Source organism: Xiphophorus hellerii, chromosome 19, assembly GCF_003331165.1.
Source record: "Xiphophorus hellerii strain 12219 chromosome 19, Xiphophorus_hellerii-4.1, whole genome shotgun sequence".
Lineage (NCBI taxonomy): Eukaryota > Metazoa > Chordata > Actinopteri > Cyprinodontiformes > Poeciliidae > Xiphophorus > Xiphophorus hellerii.
This window is the reverse complement of record NC_045690.1, coordinates 423,961-444,349: the sequence shown is the minus strand read 5'-3', so window position 1 is coordinate 444,349 and position 20,389 is coordinate 423,961. Positions and strand designations below refer to the sequence as shown.

At 41.4% G+C, this 20,389-nt stretch overlaps 2 protein-coding genes across 2 annotated transcripts; one reads left to right on the top strand and one right to left on the bottom strand.

Moving 5' to 3' along the window:
* The first annotated feature begins 25 nt into the window (after nucleotides 1-25).
* LOC116709614 (dnaJ homolog subfamily C member 30, mitochondrial-like) lies at nucleotides 26-2,946 on the top strand. The gene has a single exon (XM_032548262.1). The coding sequence runs from the start codon at nucleotides 97-99 to the stop codon at nucleotides 1,126-1,128; it is 1,032 nt and encodes a 343-aa protein (XP_032404153.1). The 5' UTR covers nucleotides 26-96; the 3' UTR covers nucleotides 1,129-2,946.
* LOC116709618 (cleavage and polyadenylation specificity factor subunit 3-like) lies at nucleotides 2,186-19,842 on the bottom strand. Its single transcript, XM_032548266.1, has 18 exons — nucleotides 19,293-19,842; nucleotides 19,097-19,160; nucleotides 17,981-18,078; nucleotides 17,715-17,843; nucleotides 16,519-16,696; nucleotides 16,346-16,435; nucleotides 15,436-15,586; nucleotides 14,778-14,953; nucleotides 7,145-7,303; nucleotides 6,031-6,177; nucleotides 5,813-5,965; nucleotides 5,630-5,738; nucleotides 4,753-4,851; nucleotides 4,576-4,670; nucleotides 4,416-4,503; nucleotides 3,724-3,790; nucleotides 3,539-3,635; nucleotides 2,186-3,463 (listed from the first exon to the last, which is right to left on the bottom strand). Exons 1-18 carry the CDS (start codon nucleotides 19,361-19,363, stop codon nucleotides 3,362-3,364), a joined length of 2,073 nt encoding a protein of 690 aa, XP_032404157.1. The 5' UTR covers nucleotides 19,364-19,842; the 3' UTR covers nucleotides 2,186-3,361.
* Nucleotides 19,843-20,389: the final 547 nt, after the last annotated feature.

Sequence of the window (20,389 nt, the reverse complement as noted above, 5' to 3'; positions counted from 1 at the left end):
TGTGTAATTAATTTGTTTTGACGTTTCTCCACCTTACCGCTGGGGGCGCTGTGGTTTAAATTCCTCCCTTCCTTCAGCCGGTCTCCACCAGAAAACATGGCGGAGGTCAGGCACTTTGCGGGAAGGGGATCGTGTGAATTTGGACTTAAAATGTCTAAACTCTACCCTCTGCAGAACCGAATCCGAGTCGGAACAAAGGCGCTACATCCTGGCTTTCTGTCGGCTGGGTTTCCGTTTGATGACAATGAAAACCGTGAGCGGAACGGAGCTGGAAGAGCAGCGGAGCGGGCAGCCGCTGCTCGCTGTCGGGACGGTTATACAAAGGTGAGCCCGCTGCCGGGTGGAGCAGAAACCGGTCCGGAGAAGCGAGACACGCCTAAAAAACGCTGTTTTCTGGGACATAAGAATGATTTATGTTCAAATGGGACTCTGGTAGAATCCACTAAGCGGATTGTTCCTTCGTATCGGAGATGTAAAAAGTTGTGGAGGACTTTGTCCCTCTTTCCCCCGAGCCGGAGTCTGCATCTGGATCCTGGATCTCCTCCATTTGTTTTCATCAGGAGCTACAGCGGAAACGGGTCCAGATCTGATCCGCTGTACAAAACCAAAACCGGCTACTACGATGTCCTAGAAGTCCCACCCACCGCCACCAAAGCCCAGATCAAAACCGCCTACTACAAGCAGTCCTTCGCCTACCATCCGGACCGGAACCCGGGCAGCGCGGAGGCCACCGACCGCTTCTCAGAGATCAGCGAGGCCTACACGGTGCTGGGCAACAAGGTGCTCCGGAAGAAGTACGATCTGGGGCTCCTGAGCCTGTCGGACCTCCGCGGCAGAGCCAAACCCTCCACCGGGGTCTTCACGGGGGGCTCAGCCGAGCAGCAGCCGGGGAGCAGGCGGTCTGTGACGGGCGCAGAGTTGAGAGACAGGCGGTATGACTTCGATGAGTTCTACAAGGCCCACTACGGAGAGCAGCTGCAGAGGCAGAGAGACATCCGGCTCCGGAGGGAGGAGAGGCTGAAGAGGGAGGACAGCTACCAAGACACGAAATTTGCCAACATGATGGAGTTCGGAATTGGGCTGATGCTGCTGTTGGCCGTGGGGATTGTATTTAGCTTAGGGAAGTGAGGAAAGTTTGGTGGATGGATAAGCTTGAATAGGCTGCTGCTCGTTTTATGCTTTAAAGCTGCAATATGTAACTTTTAAATAATTATTTAATCATATTTGTCAAAACTCTCACTATGTTGTGAGACAAATAATCTGTGAAAAGATCGATCTCCTGATTTTGCCATCTACTAAAATGTACCACTCCAACGAAATCAGAGCCAGGAGGAGGGTCTTAGTGCTGCTCATTAAGCTCATGTACTCACTGCTCAATGTGCCAATGGAGGAGAAACAACTTACTGTCCGCCATCATCAGCAGCCATGCTAACCAGCCTTAGCATTCACTGCAGGCTCTGCTATCAGGAAAAACGGGACCATAGTAGAGAGAAAGGGGAGAGGAAATGAGCAGCACCACATGGAGGATGATTGACAGCAGTAAGACCCTCCTTCTTCCTCTGATTGGGAAAAAACAATTGAGGAAGAGCAGAGGAACAATCGTTCCTCTGCTTTCTAGAAACAACCACAGATTATCTGCTTCATTCCATTCTGTAATGACAGTTTCAACAAATGTGTAAAAAAAAAAAAAAGTTACAAACTGCAGACAAAATGACAGTCAGACACTGAACATCCAGACACACTTAGTCTTACACAACCCATGCTTTGATCATTTTGGTTTGATTAGAGTTCATAATGTATCTGTTTCATATTTTACAAAATGTTTCACTTGCTAGTTTGGAATGTCTGATATATAATTTATATATATCACCAGAAAATGCAGTAATCTCATGTATATTTGATTTATTTCAGAAAACATCTGCATTTCCTCCTATTTCTGTTTAATTTGGTTCATTTGAACTATATAAAACGTGGCAGAATGTGAAACCTGATCAAACCAAAACAATTTTAGACACATAACCAGATTTCCTTGCATTAGACTTGATAAATGATTATAAATCGTCAGGGTAAAAGTGAGTACAGAAAGTTTTGTGGAGGAAGGATTCAAGACAATTTTGTACCCAAGTGTGTCTTTCACAAATACAAAACAACAAAGATATTAGTTAATGGAATTTTAAGACAATGGTACTGTAAGAACATATTAATTTATTTCCACATTTCTTTAGTGCATAAAACGTTTAGCATTATAAGATGATCCGTTATTTTTTTGCACATTGGTGGAAAAAATGTTGGATTCAGGAACATCATGTTTTTCACCTAATGGATGTTTAAATCTATTTACTCTGGGAAGTTTGGTGGCTGGGATTCCTGATTTCTCTCTCTGCACATGAAGTTTATAATTTGACTCACAGCCTCTGGATATTTTATTTAAACTGTTTTTGACTTTCATAAAGTCATGTATCCTTTAATCTTGTAAATTTTATTTAGTATTTATGAAACGGATAAAGCATTGTAAGCACTTTTAAATAACTCCAGTGATCTAAGATCAGGTTGTCATTCTAAGGGAAGTGCCTTTTATGTTTACTTAAATGTTGAACGTTATATTGTTCCAAAGATTAAAAACTAACCCACAAACAGCTCTGGAGCCTTTGACTTTGCCCCTCCTCACCAACACCCTCCATAAAGCAGCTGGGCGACGTCTCCAGGCAGCTCTATGACGGTGGATTGTGTGCATAAGTATTTGTGCCTTATAATCCTATAAGAGTTTTGTAATTGTGGATATTTCTTTTGCAAACACAAAACAGTTACAAATCCTTAAATTTCTCAGTACAAGAACACAAATGTATTTTTTGTCCATCTTGCATTATTTCGTATCTTTAGTTTGAAGCTCATTTTTTAGCTTGTTGACTAAATATTTAGGTTCCAACCTAAATGGTTTAAAACATTTGTTGACATAGTAAAAATCTTTTAAAAATTAACTCCCACTGTTATAATCTTATTGCAGGCTAAGTAACCCAAATTATTGCTGTTCATTTTTGACTAACTTTATAAATGGCACTTTGTACTACAGGAAACATACAAATCTGGCTAACGCTTAATTTTTTAATCAACTTTTAAATAAAAACATTTTAACATGCAACAATCACCAGCCATATGTCACCCAGGTAGGCTAAATCAATGCATATTTGTAGAAATAAAAACTACAGAAAAGCTACACAAATACAGTTAACTTAAAGTGCTTGTACATCAGCTAAAACATGTAAAATCAAGCTTATTCTTCTGTTCTACAGTAGTTCTGTTAAAAGATCCAGTTTCTGGTTGGAGACCTGAAACTGGATCGGGCCCATCTGGAGGCCCGTCCTCAGAGTGCCGGGTTCAGGGCGTCGTAGAGCCGCTGCACGGCCAGCTCCACCATCTCTCTGAGGGAGTCGTCCTCTGAGACGTCGTCCTCGCAGTAAACCGCCTGCAGAGCGAAAGCAGATGCTAGCTACACCTGCAGCAAAAGCAGCATTCTGTTCCCAACAACCAGCCGTCTCACCCGCGTCTCCAAGCTGATGTGGACCGTCTGTCCGTCCACCATCACAGAAATGACTTTCCCATCGCTGAAGTCCACACAGTCCTCTCCAAACATGTCCCTAAAATCAGAGACGGGACAATGCACTCTTCAAGACAAACAGCTTTTCCTAAAAACGTCTTCTATTTAAAAGTTAACATGTCACTCACTGCAGCATGACCTCTAACCGGGTTTGGAAGACATCCATGTCCATAGTGGTACTCTGCGTCTCCATGACTGGTCATGACACACGAAACGGATCCATGATGTCAGAGCATCAGTTATTTAATGCTTCCACCATTCAGAACCAGCAATGCAACAACAATTCTTAATGTGTTTCTGCCTTAAGTACTGTGTTGATATAGCATTTTAGCTGAAGCTTCCACTAAATACCGCATCAGAACAGATCTTTAGTTAGCTACCACTAAATATTGTGTTGACATAGCACTTTAGCATTAACATCCACTAAAAACCGTGTCAGTGTAGCACTTTAGCAATAGCTTTCACTAAATACTGTGTCAGTGTAGCGCTTTAGCATTAGCTTTCACTAAATACCGTATCAGTGTAGCGCTTTAGCATTAGCTTTCACTAAATATTGTGCTGATATCTGCTTAGCTTTCACAAAATACCATGTTGGTGTAGCGCTGTAGTGTTAGCTTACACTAAATATTATGTAGGCATAGTGCTTTCAGGTCTAAGTCAACCTGAAGTGGCTCATCGAGGGAAGATGAAAAAATTTGATTCTAATAATTTTTTAAATCACAAATTTTTAATTATATTTTTAAAGTAAAATCTAATCTGTTTTCAATCATTAAAACAGATCAATAGAGGCCACCACCAGAACAGTGATAGTTTGACTCACCTTTCTGAGCCTTTGGGTTGGACTGCACCTCCAGCACCACGGTGGTGACGGCGTCAGCATACATGTCGTTCAGCGGATTGGCTACCCACTAAAAGAGAAAATAAAATAACAGCCATTAATAAAGAGCTTCTGTTTATCTGGTCTGATCTGACGCTCTCACCTCCAGCACCACCATGCCGACCTCGTGGACCAGAGTGATGCTTTTAAAGATCTTCAGCGTTTTCTTCTCCGTGCCGTCCAGCTCCTCCACGTCCCCTGAGACAGACGGCGAAGGCGAGTGAAGCTAAAGCGTCTCGCTCGGACTCAGCGGAGCGCCGCCCGAACGCTAGAGGCTGACCTGTCAGGTTCCTCAGGTGGCAGACGAGCAGCGAGTACGGCCCGGTGAACGGGATGGCCTGGTTCTGCTTCACCGTGCTCATGGCCAGCTCTGTGTACGCTGTGGACACATCGCCATGGAAACAACTCTCCTTTTCTGAAATCTCACCAAATCCTTCATGGATTTACTGCTAGTCTTTAGGCTGGCGGGGTTCAGTTCTGCTTCAGCTGTCATTTATTTTTAACACATTTAAGGGGTTGACCAGGCCAACCATGACTCCGCCACCACCGTGCTTCACAGCTGGGATCAGGAATGGTTTCCTGGAAAGCCGTACTTGGTTTATGCCAAACCTCTGAATAATTTAGTTTTAGGCTAATTTTTTCAAAAGGAATATTGTTCCTCCAGTTCTCTGTAACAAAGTATTAGGGTAAGGCTTTTATCGCAATTTGAATTACGAAAATAAAGTCGTAATAATATGAGAACAAAGTAATAATAAAATGAGAATTAAGTCATAATAATTAAAAAATAGTCGTAAAAATATGAGAATAAAATAAAGAAACAATCACAGACTTGCCTAGTTGATGACTCTTGATAACTTTTCAAAGTTTTCTCTCATTAAATTTTTTTTCTCATAATTTTATGACAATTTTACAATACTGTGTCTTTATTCTTTTTATCTCATAACATTATTATTGGAATTTTAAAAAATGTTCTTATCCTGGATCTAATTGTGATAAAAAGCACCTGGTGCACAAGGACTATTCTCAGAGTATGCAGGCATATTATTGGAAAGTTGAGTGGAAGGAAAAACTGATTTAAAAATGGTGCAGAAGGACTTTGACTGGATTTTAGACTTATGATTATATCATACAACAACATATAAGTGTGAGTAACTTACTAGAGAGGTCGGATGGATTCAGGATGTGGTAATTGAAGTTCTTCTTGACGAGTATGCCAGACACCCTCTGACCCTGAGCACATTTCTTATCAGCCAGGGAACCCATCACCTGTGAGGACAACTTTCAGTCTGACAGGCTCAGCAAAAACATCAGTAAGCAGCAGCTCAAAGAAAACCCAGAACCTTGGCCAGCTTCTCTCCCCTGAAGTTGAGAGTGACGGCCTCCGTGTTGCGAGGGTTGTGCACTTCGATGTGGACCTGGTCGTTATCCTCGTACTCCCGGATCAGCGCTGCCTTCAGGCGGGCCATCTCGTTCTGCTCCCCGTGAACCAGGATCTGAGAGCAAACACACACGGAGTCAGAAAAGGACGAGCGCAGGCGGTTTCTACCTGCCAACCCACCACATGAGGCGGCTTGAGGGCCCGGATGAACTCGCTGGTCTGCTGGTAGTCGGTGTGGGCGGAGAAGGAGATGTAGTCCACTGACATCTTGAGTGGCAGCTTCTGTCCGGACATGGTGGTGATCTCCTCTGGCTCAGACATGATGTGCTGCAGAGGAAACACGCAAACAGGTCTGTTAAATGTTAATAAACTGAGTTTATGTCAAAGAATAGAATTAATGAATAGATTCTACACATAGGTCCCACTGGAGGCAATAGGCCGCCATCTTGGTAGGCAAGCGTCGCGCAAAGCATAGCGAACCCATGGCATCAAGACCAACAAACAGAAAATATGTGGACATTCTTGACTAATGTGCGAGAGAAATATATATGAACAAAATGGCTGCTGTCAGGATCGACCCATTTGAATGGGAACATGTCAGACGATGTGGATCTCCTGCTATGGCATAGTTCACCACTTAGTGAACACAAAGACTGCGTACAGCATGGAGCTTTGTGGACACATAAAATCAGTATTTAAATGGATTTGTACATGTCAGTATTAGCTACCAGCTAAAAGCTACATTAGCTAAGCTAACTTTGCTAGTTCGGCAGTAAGTACTACAGTAAATATCACTGCTATTTATTGTAGTATTACACACAGATTGGTAGAGAACTCAAAAATTGTAATCTAGTAATAGTTGGAATGTATTTGTATTGTTTACTAGTTAGACAGAAACGAGGTGAGAGCTAGTTCTCCGCTTGTGGCTTGTTTATTGTTGTTACAGCAACTACATAGCAACTGCCTACCAAGATGGCTGTCAGGCACAAAGTTCTAGGAACTATGTATTTGTGGTTCTCATGTGATGTCACACTTCTGGAAACTTTGTAGCTGGCAGCCATCTTGGTAGGTATCTGTACCAACTGCGCCACTGTGCAGCCTCTGTAGGAACTATGAATAAAAAAACCCCACAAACACAAAATTCAGTTTATTTTATTCAGATTTTTGGGACAAACGATCACAAAGTAGAGCAGAATTGTCAAGAGGAAGAAAAAATAATTAATGAGAATCTGAAAAGTGCAGCGTGCATTTACATTTAGCTCCCTTTCTCTGATAAATGAAGCTAGCTTCCTACCTTAGCTAGCGTTCCCTCCACACAGTATCCAGCGATGATGACGCCGTTCCTCTTATCGGTGCACCAGCTCTCGAACAGCTCCCTGGAGAGGCCGCTCTGCATCATACCCGGCGACGCCATCACCACGCTGGGGCCGATGTCATCAAAGTGGTCCATGCTCTGGGACAGGACAGAAACTGGATCATAACAGCACTGAAGTAGCAAAGCTTTCGCTACAGAGTGTCTGCAGTCCACCAACTCAAATGTAAGACTTTTTAAAAACATTATGGTTGGAATTTATGGTTTCTGTATCATGACCAGTGGCGCAAAAAGTGGCTATGCAGTGAATGCGACGCATAGGGGCGCTGAACTAGAGGGGCGCAAAAACGATGTGGGGAATTTTTTTCTAGCCAGCATTTTATGTACTTAACAGCTGTTTATGTATGAAATGATGAATAACAGAGGAACAGCACTGATTAGGCGCCCCTCCCCTCCTGCCAGCCTCTCCCTCCCATACAGGCAGCCTGGGCAGCGGCCCTTCGAGAAGCGCTGAGGCGCGTTTTTTTTCCCTTTAAATTTGAATTGTAGGAATGAACAGGGAGCTAAAGACGGGCGGCAGATGAACCTCCGGCGCACAAAACAGAAGAGGGGGAGGGATAAAGATGTTGAGAGACTAAGAAAAGCTTTTCAAAGTGGTTGAAAGACAGAAGGTAAGTAATGTCAGAGTATCAACAAGAGAGTTAAATATTCAGGTTAGCTTAAGCTAGGCTACAATGACAGGTGGTTGTTGTTGTCCAATACGGGACGCGATTTATTCCGTATTGCTACAAATGTCTGATAGACGCACCTATCACACACACCTCAACAATAAGTGTAATAATAATGACCAAAACAAAACACGGGAAATATTAGGGTCAGTTACATTTTCGTGTTCAGATGGAAATGCTGCACATAATTCTTTGTTCACAAAGATAAATCATTCTCACTGCTCACTCAACGCACCTCTTCAAGCACAACTACATGTTATACCTGCAGTTCACATAGAGCTGCACAGCAGAGCAACGCAGTGGGGTTTCATCTTGACTCCTACCTTGATGCAGGAGGTCAGGGGGCTTATAATACCCTGGGGGAAACCCTGGATATATGTAAACACATCAGTGACTCCTGGATTCCTGGGCTTCTCACCCCGTCTCTAAGGGAGCCCAGAGACCCTACGGAGAAAACCCCTCCAGTATAACAAGGCAGCTCCCAGGAGGGGCACTCTCCAGTACCCCCTCCAAGGACTTAAAAAGGTGGGTAAACAGTCAGAACCCGACCCAAACCCGTAGGTAGAGGGAGAGGCTATCCTCTTGTTCACCCCAACGTACAGGCACCAAGATGGAGGCAACAAGAAAGCCCACTCCTGCCCAGCGCCTCTCACAAGGGGCAACTCCAGGGTGGGAGAACATCCAACCCCTTTCAAGGAGACCGGCTCCAGAACCAGAGCCATGCACTGCAGTGAGTCCGACTATTTCTAGCCGGAACCCATGGGCTCTTTTCGGGCTGAGCCCGGCCGGGCTCCATGGGTTAAAGCCGGGCCACCAGGGGCTCCCCAACGTGCCCCGCCCCCAGGCCTGGCTCCAGGGTGGGACCTCATGTAGGGGCGGGTACAACCACTGTTTCCAACGGTCGTATTCATCATAAGGGATCTTTGGGCTGCACTTGGTTCTGGTTCCTCACCTTGGACCTGTCTGCATTGGGTGGCCCAACCAGAGGCATGAAGCCCCGACAGCATAACTCCTAGGATCACTGGGACACTCAAACCCCCCCACCACGATAAGGTGGCAGCCCATGGAGGGGACGTGTAAATGTGTGCATGTATGTGTGTAAATATTAAGTTACCTATTAATTATGTAAGAAAGAGAGAAAATGAGAGAGAGGAAGAAAGTTGTTATTTAACACGAGGAAACGAGCACAATGTGGTGGGAAGCATATTCTGACTGTTGGTCCAGTTGTGAGGTGAAATGTATGTTTTAGTTTTTTTAGTCTTTTAGGCTCGAATAAAGTTTTTTAGGCCGTAATTTAACAGGTTGAACAGGAAATTAGGAGGAGAGAGAAGGGAAAGACATGCAGCAGATTCTCCAGGACTGGGAATTAAACCCAGGTTGACAAACCAAACCTAGAAGTAACATCAGAAATAAAACATAATTTGCAGTTTTACTATAAAGCTGGTTAAAAAATAGCTGGATTAGGCATTTCCTGCCCCTTTTTCTTCTCTTTTATACAAGCAGACAACACATAAGCTCAACAACACAAAAGCTTTATATTTATTACAAAATGTTCATCTAAGAATTGATTTCTTGCTGTGATGGAAATAATTTCTGATTAAGTTCTCTGTTTTCATACTTTCATAGATTGTTCTTCTTTTTACCTTTTCTACAGTTTTTCATGTTAAATTGCACTTTTTTGTTAAGTTTGTTAAACTATCTTGAATCTGTATTTCTAAATAAAGACTAACAGAAAGATCACAGTAACTTTTATTTCTGATAAAACCTGTTTTTTCCTTATAACAAACAAACCAGATATAACAAGTTTGGGCTTCTTCATGGTCCGGAGTATTAAATTATGATTACAATTATCATCTAATATTATGTACAGATTGAACTCTAATCTTAATTTAACACCTGGAACCTGAAGAAATCCAAACGTGTTAAATCAGCTTTTTTATGTTTGGTATAAAAAGAAAAACAGGATTTATCAAAGAAAAAAGGTGAATGGACTGAACTTGTGTCGTGCCTTGCTAGTCATGTTGACCACTCAAAGCGCTTCACACTACAGTCACATTCACCCACACACACATTTACACCCACATGCAGGTCGGGGGGCAACTTGCCGCTAAGTGCCCCGCCCCGGGGCAGCTCAACATGTTGCTCAGGAAGCTGAAATCGAACTTACAACCTTCTGGTCACAAGACGACCACTCTACCACCGAGCCACAGTCGCCCTAAAAAAGCCACTGCATGATCCTTTTGCTAATCTTCTTTAAAATACAGATTTAAACAGAATAACGAGCTACAATTCAGTGCAATTTAATATAAAAAGTGAGTAGAAAAGGTAAACTAAAGGACAAACCATAAAAGCACAAGTACAGTGAAAATAAACAGAAATCATTACTATTAAAAGAAGAAATTTTAATTCTTAAATCAATACGTTGCTATAAATATTGAGCCGAGTTGCGGCACTGAGCCGCCTGCCACTAAACCAGCGAAGGGAAAAGGGCTAACGTTCGGCTAATTCAATTCATTTTACAAGTTTAACAATAATACTGGACATGGTTGGAGTTTCTTAAAGTGTTTTGGGGGCAATTTACAGTGACCAACTGACCTGACCTACATGTTTTAGGAGATGTGGGGGGAAACCGGAGCACCCGGAGAAAACCCACGCAAACACGGGGAGACCATGCAAACTCCACACAGATGGTCTCTGTGAAGACGCAGCGCTAACCGCTGCACCACCGTGCTGCCCACGTTTTTTCCAATCGGGTCGGGAAGGGATCTATTTTCTAGTTAGTCGATGGGGAAAAAACTTCATGGTTTTTAAATTTCCTCTTGACGGAGCGTGGCATGGCGCCCCGTTCACAGACCTCTCACGTCTTTCTCCTCTAAATATCCAAATCAAGAACATTAAACATGTTCTTGATCGTCTTCAATCTTTTGGGGTTTTTTTGGCTTCTTCAATCGCAGAATGTTTTGGACTTTTTTCCAAAGTGAAAATTTGGATTTTTTCTTTTTACCATCCTGCAGGGTTTTAGTATCTGGATTGTTTAAATCCTCCAGGATGGTTTCTCCAGCGATCTCGGTCTCTTCTGTGGATTCTGGATCCGTGGAACAACCTGATAAGGTTTTTCCTGAGAGTTCCTCCTCCGAAGAAACCTCTTGACTGAAGACTTTAACCAGGTCGACTTGGTTCTGTGAGTTTTCCTCCTTCTCTTGGGAAACTGGGATGTGTTTTTGATGGAAATCTTCTTCCTCAGCTCTCAGAGAGTCGGGCAGCAGTACATCCTCTCTTGCTCCGTCCAAATCATTTATCACAAAACTTATCTCCTGCTGGTATTTTGCTGCTTCCTGTTTCAATGCAGTGACATCAGTTTCATACCGATGGTTTAACTCCAGGTACAAACCGTTAACCTTCTCCAACTCAGCCTGGACACTCCTTTCCTGGTCTTGAAGGAATTGAATCTCAGTTGTTGTTTTATCTTGGAGGACGGCAAACTCAGCTCTCATATTGTCTAGAAGCGCCATGTCCTCCTCTGATTTCTCCAGATTAATTTTCCTCTCCTGGTTTATCTCCTGCTGGTATGTTTCAGCCTGCTGCTGTAAATCCATAATGTCTCTTTCATATTTACGTCTTAGCTCCTCATATGAAACGTGAACCTGATCCAGTTCATTTATCATCTGCTTCTCTCTCTTTTGCAGAACTGTGATTTCTCTGGATGATCTTTTCGCTCCTGATTTATCTGCAGCTGAAGGTTTTCGACTTGTTGTTGCAGCTCAGAATGGTTTCTTTCATGCATAAGTTTCTCTTTCTTTTCTCTGTTTGAAAGAGCAGTTTCCTCCTGGTTTATCTTCTGTTGGTATGTTTGAGCCTGCTGCTGTATATCCATAATGCCTCTTTCATATTTACATTTTAGCTCCTCGTAGAAGAAGTTAAACTGGTCCAGTTTTATCATCTGCTTCTCTCTCTTTTGCAGAACTGTGATTTCTCTGGACATTTTATGGAAGAGCTCCACCTTCTCAGCTCTCAGATTGTTGATAAGCTGCAGATTTTCATTCGTTCTTTCTATGTTGGCGTCTTTCTCATGTGTCGCCTCCTGCCGATATCTTTCCACGTCTTGCTTTAGTAAAGAAACTTCGCTTTCATATTTGCAATTCAGTTCATTGTATGAATGTTTGATCAGATTTAATTCTTCCTGCAAAAGTTTCTCGCTGTCTTGCAGGAATGAAATCTTTTGGGACATTTCTTTAAACATGTCGTCCTTCTCAGCTCTCAGGTTCTCCAGCAGTCGTTGTTCCTCACTCAGCCTTGCTTCATAAAGCTTCTGTGTCTCGGCCTCCTGCCTCAGCAGAGCATCGGCTGCTTCATACTTAGAGCTCAGTTCCTCGTAGGAAGTTTGGAGTTGGTCCAGATCTTCTTGGAGGGCCTGACTTTTCTTCCTCTCAGCCTGTATTTCAGCTACAAATGCTTCCTGGCTGAGGAGGTGGGCCACCTTTAACTCCTCCAAGTCTTGTTGCAAGTTCTTCTTCTTCATGTATTTCACATTGTTGTGAACCTTGGAAGCAATGACTGCAGCGTTACGGACTTCTGGATCACTGAACTTCTCTAGTCTCTCAAGTTCCCTCTTTGCGTCTTTGGCCTGGTTGATAAACGTTTCTTTGAGAGCTTTTTGCTTTTTTAACTGGAGTTTGGTCTCTTCCAGTTCGGCCTCCAGGTGGGACAGTTTCTGGTTGTCTTCAAACCTTCCGGCGCTCTCCATTTCCAGAAGGTAACTCAGCCTGTGGATTTCCCCGTGTAAGGCATTCGGGTGTGCAGGAGGGAACCTGCCTTGGGGGTTTTGCTGGCCTCCCCTTCTCGCGTGGTTTCCCATCATCCCACTGCGGTATCTCGGCGTATAATGAGACATTTTCTCCTAAATACAATCACTAAAATCCTGGATTGGTAAACTACCTGAAAGAGCTTTGCGTCTGAACTGGTCAGTGATATTGCAAGCAATGAAAAATATGCAGAATTGTGTTACATACAATCCTACAGTTGATGACATCACAGACTGAATCGCCAGTGACATCACAGAATCTTCCTTTGCTGGTGGAGTGACATCATTCCACCACCAAATATCTTCCTCTTTATTCTTGTTTACATTCTAAATAGTCCAGGATTCAGTCGTTTTTATCCCAAATATCAGGGCATCAAACTCATTTCCATTTTGGGCCAAAATCTGAATGTTCATAAAGTTCCTGTTGCGCCGGATCGTATTGATAAAAACCAATTCAACTGTTAAAAGTGTTCCTTAAAATAACATCATATTGAACATCTTTTCACACTAATCAGTCCATCCAGGATTGTTTTTGTGGTTTTCTGCCATCAACATCACCGATTTCGTGGCGCTAATTTAGAAATATTTGTAAGGAATTTTTACAATATTTGCTCTAATATATGATGTTAAATGTGACCTTTTATTAATCGCTCTATCGGTCATGGACTATAACTTGACATCAAGTCAGGCTGAGACAGCGGTCACTTGAACCAAAATGTTTTTGGACAATTTTGAGAAGAAATGTTGATAAACTCAGAAAAATGTGGGGATCTGTTGGTTTTAGTGTGAATTTTGTGGTTATTTGTGAAAAACCACCCGTCATGGTTGCTTAGAGACGGTTGCTACGCAGCCGCGGTGAGCTGCTATCAACCCGAGTCTTTTTAAAATGTCCGCCCGATAAAACACCGTCCTTAAAGTAAAACCTCTGGCAAAAATACAGACGGTGGTGGGAAGAAACAGGCTAAACAATCACAGTGACGTTTAATAGGGGCATTTAAAAAATATGTGTATCGATATTCAGTGGGTTGTTTGATATCAGACCGAATGGATCAGGAGAGGAACCGCAGACCCGTCAGAACCTAAAGAACCAGACATCAGTCTCTTCATCCCTCAGTCATTTCCTGAGACCAAAAAATAATATAGACGGCAATTTAAAGAACAAATCATACAAATAGATTAATAGTAAATGAATAAATATTGTGAAGAGATCATTAAAAACGTTTGTTAGGATTGTGTAGGAAAAACGTTGATATCTTTTATAAATAGTGTTTTGTGGTCAATATTATTTCACCGTTTTATTAATGTGGGTGGCCAGTTTATATAAGGTTTCCTATCAATCTATAAGAATGATAGAAAACATGCTAACAAAAAGCCTCAGACCTGCAGCCACAGGCGGTTCTAGACAGGATAACAGAAGAGGCTCTTAGGCTCAAATATATTAAATGATGAAATACTGCCCTGTTTTTTGTTTCATTATTATTATAATTTTTTTTTTTTTTCCCCTCCAGGGGCCTTTTGTGGCTCTAGTGTCCCTTATATGATAGTAGGCTGACAGGAAATGGGGAAGGAGAGGGGGGAAGACATGCGGCAAATGTCGTCAGGTCCGGGAGTCGAACCCGCGACGGCCGTGTCAAGGCCTCCAAATATGGGTCGCGCTACGTCACCACGGCACGCCCTTGTTTAATTCTTTTTTAATTGCCCTGTAGGCAATAATTTATTCACATATATGTACATTTATTAGTATTGATACTTTAATTAAAGAGGATTTGTACAAATTTATGTCATTGGGACGGGGGGGGGATGACGTGTTCGCATACAGAAAGTATGCAGTTGAGCCCTTGATCATGACAGAACGTACCAACTTCATCAAACCAACTGGCGATAAAGTAGCACTGACCCATGACACGCACAAAAAAGCTAGCTAGCTATCAAGGATATGTTAGCAGCTAACTAGTGGTAGCCTCAACTGTCTCAAGTCAAGTTACCAAACAAAATGAAGATATCTGTGTGCAACTCAAACTTTTGCCTATCAAAAAAATACATTAAATACATTCAGAGATTTTAAGACTTTCTAAGGACCGCCTACCTTCAGATTGCTGATGTGTTTGAACACAAAGGGGTTGTTGATGTTGATTGCTTTGCGGATTTTGTCGTTCATTGCGTTGACGTAGGTCTGGTAGACAGCCATGCACTTCTTGGCCAGAGATGAGGCGTAATAGATGGGAATGTCGTGGAGTTCCGGGTGATTCTGCCAGTATTCATCTAGGAAACAAAACAAACACACATGCAAACATAATCAATAGTAATCAATAGTTCAGGACAATGTTTACTCAGATGAATTGTTTGAAATAAATGTTTCACAGCAGAATTTAATTATTACATCAGACATTTTGTTCATGCGAGTTCAATCTAGAATTTAAGTTATTCTATCTTATAATGAGTTGTTGGTTTAACCTGATAATGTGAGCAAAAATAATACAGAAGTGTGTATTTGGTTTAAATTACAGTATTAATTTTAAACAACTTGTGTTGCAAGATTAATAAACTGTCAGACTTTAAAAAACAAAGTTTAGAGAATATTAATGTTGCTAAATTAACTTAATGAACTTTAATTTCTGATTTAAAACTAAAACAATTTTCTAGCTGGTGAACCTTCATTTTCTTCAAATGTTTTACAGTGTAACTGATTGGCTCTGCAGAATGAAGCGAAGTGGGCCGAGACAACAGCCAGGGGTTTTCCTAACCCAGGATGAGCAGCAGCTCCTGGGCCCGTCCCAGGGCGAACACGGGAATCAAGCAGCGGCCCTCCCGGTTGACGATGTCGTGCACCGTGTTGCAGAAGCGAGCCTCGCGCTCCTCCCTCTTCTCGTGGATGTGAGTCCCATAGGTCGACTCCTGCAGTTAGAGACAAACCCGCTCTGCGTCTGCTTTTAATATGCTTCAATGTTTCAGATCATCAAACAATTTTAATATCAAAGAAAACCAGAGTAAATGCAAAACAACTATCCAAACTAACCTGGCGCTCTGTGGAAAAGTAAACCTAAGAACTTATTGTTAACATTATTAAAGATTTTAAAGGGTTTCCAGATTAACTTTGACCCTCTCTGCTTTGCAGAATTGTTCCTGTAACTGCATCTAAATCAAATTGAAGTCCACACTTTGACTAGCCCACTCCAAAAACTCAACTTTGTTCTTTCTAGCGCTGTCAATCACCCTTGTGTATGCTGTAGGCTACCATGAATGCTCAGGCTAGTTAGCATGGCCACCGATGATGGTGAACAAACAGTTTTTCTAATGTTCTCTGGCATTAGAACATTTAGCATTGTGTACACGAGCATAATTGAAAACACTGAGACCCGCCTCCTGGCTCTGATTGGTTGTTTTTGACCTAGTGGTGCATTTTTGCACATTGCTATAGTAGCCATTGCAGCTATCTGTCACAATGTAGTGACTGTTTTAATAAATATGTAAAAAAACATACATTTGTAAAACACTGCAACTTCAATAAATCAAATCACCATTTGAAACTTGTTGTATTTACTCTAATCTGAAATTTGAAAAATGTGTGACAAACAGACCAAATCTGTATAAATGACTTTGATTTGTAACAAACGTGGGATAATTATTATGATGTAACAGGGATTGATGTCATACTATAATTAAGATGTCAGGTTTGACACTCGGGATCTCGGCTGCCATCAGATGTCTGTCCTCCTGTCTGGAGAAGTCTCCTGTGTACAGCAGCTTTGAAGAGACAAAATGCAACTTGTAACTTAAATATTTAATTTTTCACGGCAGCATTTCCACACAGACTGTAGATTATTTACCTTAACTCCAGCTATTTCGATCATGAACATGGCCGCTCCCAGCACATGACCAGCATGGTAGCACCAGAACTTGATCCCAGCCACTTCCTTCACCTCATGGAAGTTGATGGTCTCTATTTTATCCATGCTGTCCTCCAGGTCGGTCTCAGTGTACAGCATGTCATCTGCAGAGATGTTACTGCAAATAAAACAATAAAGAAAACATGTTTTTTAAAAAGTACGACATAAATATGTATGATCCTCCTTCGATCTTTCCCCTAAATAAATCCAGTAAAACCAGTTGCCTTTAGAAGTCCTATTATACTGGTAATCAGAGTCTGTGAATTAATCATAAAAGCTAACTCTAAGTGTTACACCGACAAAATATTTAGCAGATGCTAATGCTAAAATGCAAATTTAAATTTAAATTATTTCTGCCCTTGAAGGCAACAGTTCGCAAACACCAATTAAATTTTGACATAATTTGCATTTTGTATAACATCCCTACGTACTGTATTTATGTTTATATCTTGATTTTTACTGTCTGTTTTTTTACTTTGTTTCTGTATGCTTCTTGTTTTAAATAAAGTTATGGTGGCGGAGCAAAATGAGCGCATTTCAAAACAAGAGCATGAACATAAGCGTCTAACTACTCGATAACAAAACTTCAACATAGATGTTAAACTTTATTCAACAGAAAGTTTACAAAACAGTAAAGTGAATTAGTGCTTTGGAATTTATCTGGACAGTTGGTCACATTTATCTTGAGGAAGCTAACTATGCTAAATGTTTTCAAAACTAGCAAAAATGCTAAATGCTAACTGGAAAATTCGTGGTAGCAACTGGGACACATCCAACCCAGAGCACCGGAGTTTCAGAGATGATGGGAAGGTGAACAGAACTAAATCCAGGACAATCCTGGAACAAAATCTGCTGGCAGCTGCAGAAAATCTGAGACTGGGATGAGCTGTTTTATTTTTCTCTATAAAAATAAAAACCTTGCAGCTTTTATCCACTGGTTTATGTTAATCTAGCACATAAAATCCAGTGAGGACCTGAACATAACTGATAATCAGTGGCAAGACTTGAAAAATAAATGTTCACAGATGGTCTCCATCCAATCCAGAACGTGTAAAATTTAACTCTGTAGACGTACAAACATGGTGAATGCCTTTGCACGGAAATGTAACATGTTAGCATAGCATGGCTGTTCCCACCTGACTTTGACGTAGTCTGACAGCAGCCAGCGGTAGATGGCCTTGGTGGCGTGCGTCATGAATGTCCGCCCCTTAAAGCTGGTTTTCTGGAGGAACCAGGGCAGAGCGCCGCAGTGATCCAAGTGAAAACTGATGACAGGACATGAGTGTGAATTTAAGATTATAACTTAGAGGCTACAACCAGTGTGAAACATGTGGAGGGAAATGTCAAGAGTTTATTACTGTTAAATAGTGGAGAAAGTAAAAAAAGCGAAGGAAAGACTCACTGGCTGATGAGGAGGAGGTCGATCTCTGCAGGGTCGATCAGGTCGATATAGGGAAGAGCATCCATTCCCTCTAAACCCGGATGGATGCCGCAGTCCAGCTGATAAACACAAACAATCCTCTATTTATAATTTAAACACCACAATGTGCTCAATGAGGCTTGGAGGAAGATTATCTTTGCATCTTCAGATTTGATGCCTTGAAATTGGGCCTCCGTCTCTTTAAGAAACTCCTGCTCTTTCTGAAACTTCGCCTTCAGGAAGTCGTCGCAACATGGCTCCTCTATTAACCCTTTAGCAACGTTTTAAACAGCGTTGCTCTGACTAATGGCTCGTATAATGAGCTAATTGCTGCTGGCTAGTATGAAGGAGCGGAGGGGGGAGGAGCTGTGCCTTGAAGGCGGAGCTAGGTTCAACCAGGCGTTTTGCTCTGCTGAATGGTTGCCATGGAGATTAAATGATTTCTCAAACATTAAGAATCAAGGCAACACTTGACATAAGTTTAAATGAGGGAATGACATTATATATAATGTATTACATTTAAATAAACCTTTACATGATGTTACAACATCAAAAAAGTGAAATTTACATGATACTGTCCCTTTAAATACTTTTATAAGACAATCAAAATAGCTCTTTACAGTTATGATTATATAAAACCGTCTTAAATGAGTTTCTGCCACCTTCAACAAAGACTGAAGATATTTGGATGATCTGAATTATCACATTTAATTTCCCTTTTTAACAAAATATTTAAAATTTGAACTGAATTAAAGTAAAAACATGCAGGACAGTGATTATCTTTGACCAGTAGAGGGCAGCACTGATTGTGAAAACAGAAAAATGTACGTTATGCTTCATAAATAGCAGCTCTTATGAGGAAGACTCGGGGAAATAACGCGATTTTGATGAAACATTATTTTCTAGACACGTGTTTTTATCAAGCTTCAGATCATAAATGCTTCTGAAAACAGCATAAAGATCGCATTACAATTAAAATAAAGCGTCGTTTTCTCGATTTGAAATTAATCTGTATATGTCAACTTTTTAAAATTTCCTTAGCATTTCCTCTGCTTGTTATTATAAATAAAAGGAAAACCAGGAGCTTCTCATATTTACCATAATTTTCCTCCCTTTGAACTCCAGGATTATACAAGATCTCCCAACTTCCTGGCCTGCGCCACTGTAACATGACGAAAAAACAAATAATATGTAACATCATAATATAAAAACTTCAAACGATTTTATTTAGGAAAGGATAAAAAAAACTGAATCAGGTCGTCAGAAATAAACAAATTAAATAATTGTAACTCACAGAGGGCGGATGAGGAGCTGGTCGCTTTCCTCAGCAGGGACCACCATGTCTGCTTTTCGCTTCGACGCCATTACACTTCAATTATACGGCTTAAATACGTGAAATTACACAATAATACAAATAAAATCGGTATACTGGGGTAATAATAAATGGACAGTGTGGCTCAGGGTCCGTCTGGAAACAACACTTTCTTGAAAACAGTTCCGTAAAATGTCAGCATCACGTTTACATGTATAAAATGAAGTTAGGCTTGTTAGAAATATTTCCTTATCGTATGAATATCGCATTAATATAAAGTCAGTAATTTTAATGTTTACTGGTTTAATAAAAATTTTTTTTATTATTATTATTTTTAGTTTGGTTGCGTCCCCTTTAAGGCGGCTTGGGTGTCGGCTCAAAGAGAAACCGAAGAGTCAAAACTGGAAACTAGTTGAAAGAAGAAAAATATCCAAAACAAACATCTGAAGTTTGGCGGTTCGGACAGGTAAGCCGTGACTGCCCCGGTTCCGAGCAGAGGGTCCGGTTCGGTTCTGCGGTTCTGTTAAAACTCCAGCTTTAAATAAACGTGTTGCTCCGGGAGGAGTTTCATTTAGAAACATGTTGCTGAAATTTAACGGGCTTCAGCAGGAAGCTGCAGCCTAGAGCTGGTTTTAAACCTGCCCTGGTTCTGGTTCTGATCCACCACCGGTCCGTTCTGTCTGGTTCCAGACGCTAAATCAGATGATACAGACGTGTAGTTTGATCCAGCCAGACATCAGTGTAGTAAGTAGTGCAGACTTTGGAAGAATGAAGTAATACATAGTTTTCATATATTTACCCCCGAAAAATCTAAAAGTGTGGCGTGCTTTTGTACTTAACCTCTAAATAAGATGCACAACTAGAAACTGAAAGCTCTATCTGTTCTTCAGAGTAAAATAACTTAAACAGAAAATGTTTGTGGAAATCAGTTTTCATGTCTTAAGGAAAAACATTCCCGTATCATGACTCTCCCTCCACCGTGTTACACAGCAGATTCAGATGTTTTCCTGCACAAATAATCATTTGTATTTAGAAAGTAGAGTTTGGTGTTTGAGGTTTCTCATTTCTTTGTCTTTTAA

Bases quoted from the DNA above. Each gene is read 5' to 3' on its own strand.
- LOC116709614 (XM_032548262.1), top strand. From the start codon at position 97: ATGGCGGAGGTCAGGCACTTTGCGGGAAGGGGATCGTGTGAATTTGGA.
- LOC116709618 (XM_032548266.1), bottom strand. From the start codon at position 19,363: ATGGCGTCGAAGCGAAAAGCAGACATGGTGGTCCCTGCTGAGGAAAGC. The intron at 17,844-17,980 runs GTGAGTCTTTCC...TCCTGTCATCAG, and splicing joins GACCTCCTCCTCATCAGCCA to TTTTCACTTGGATCACTGCG. The intron at 15,587-16,345 runs GTATGACATCAA...CTCTAACTGCAG, and splicing joins AACCTGACATCTTAATTATA to GAGTCGACCTATGGGACTCA.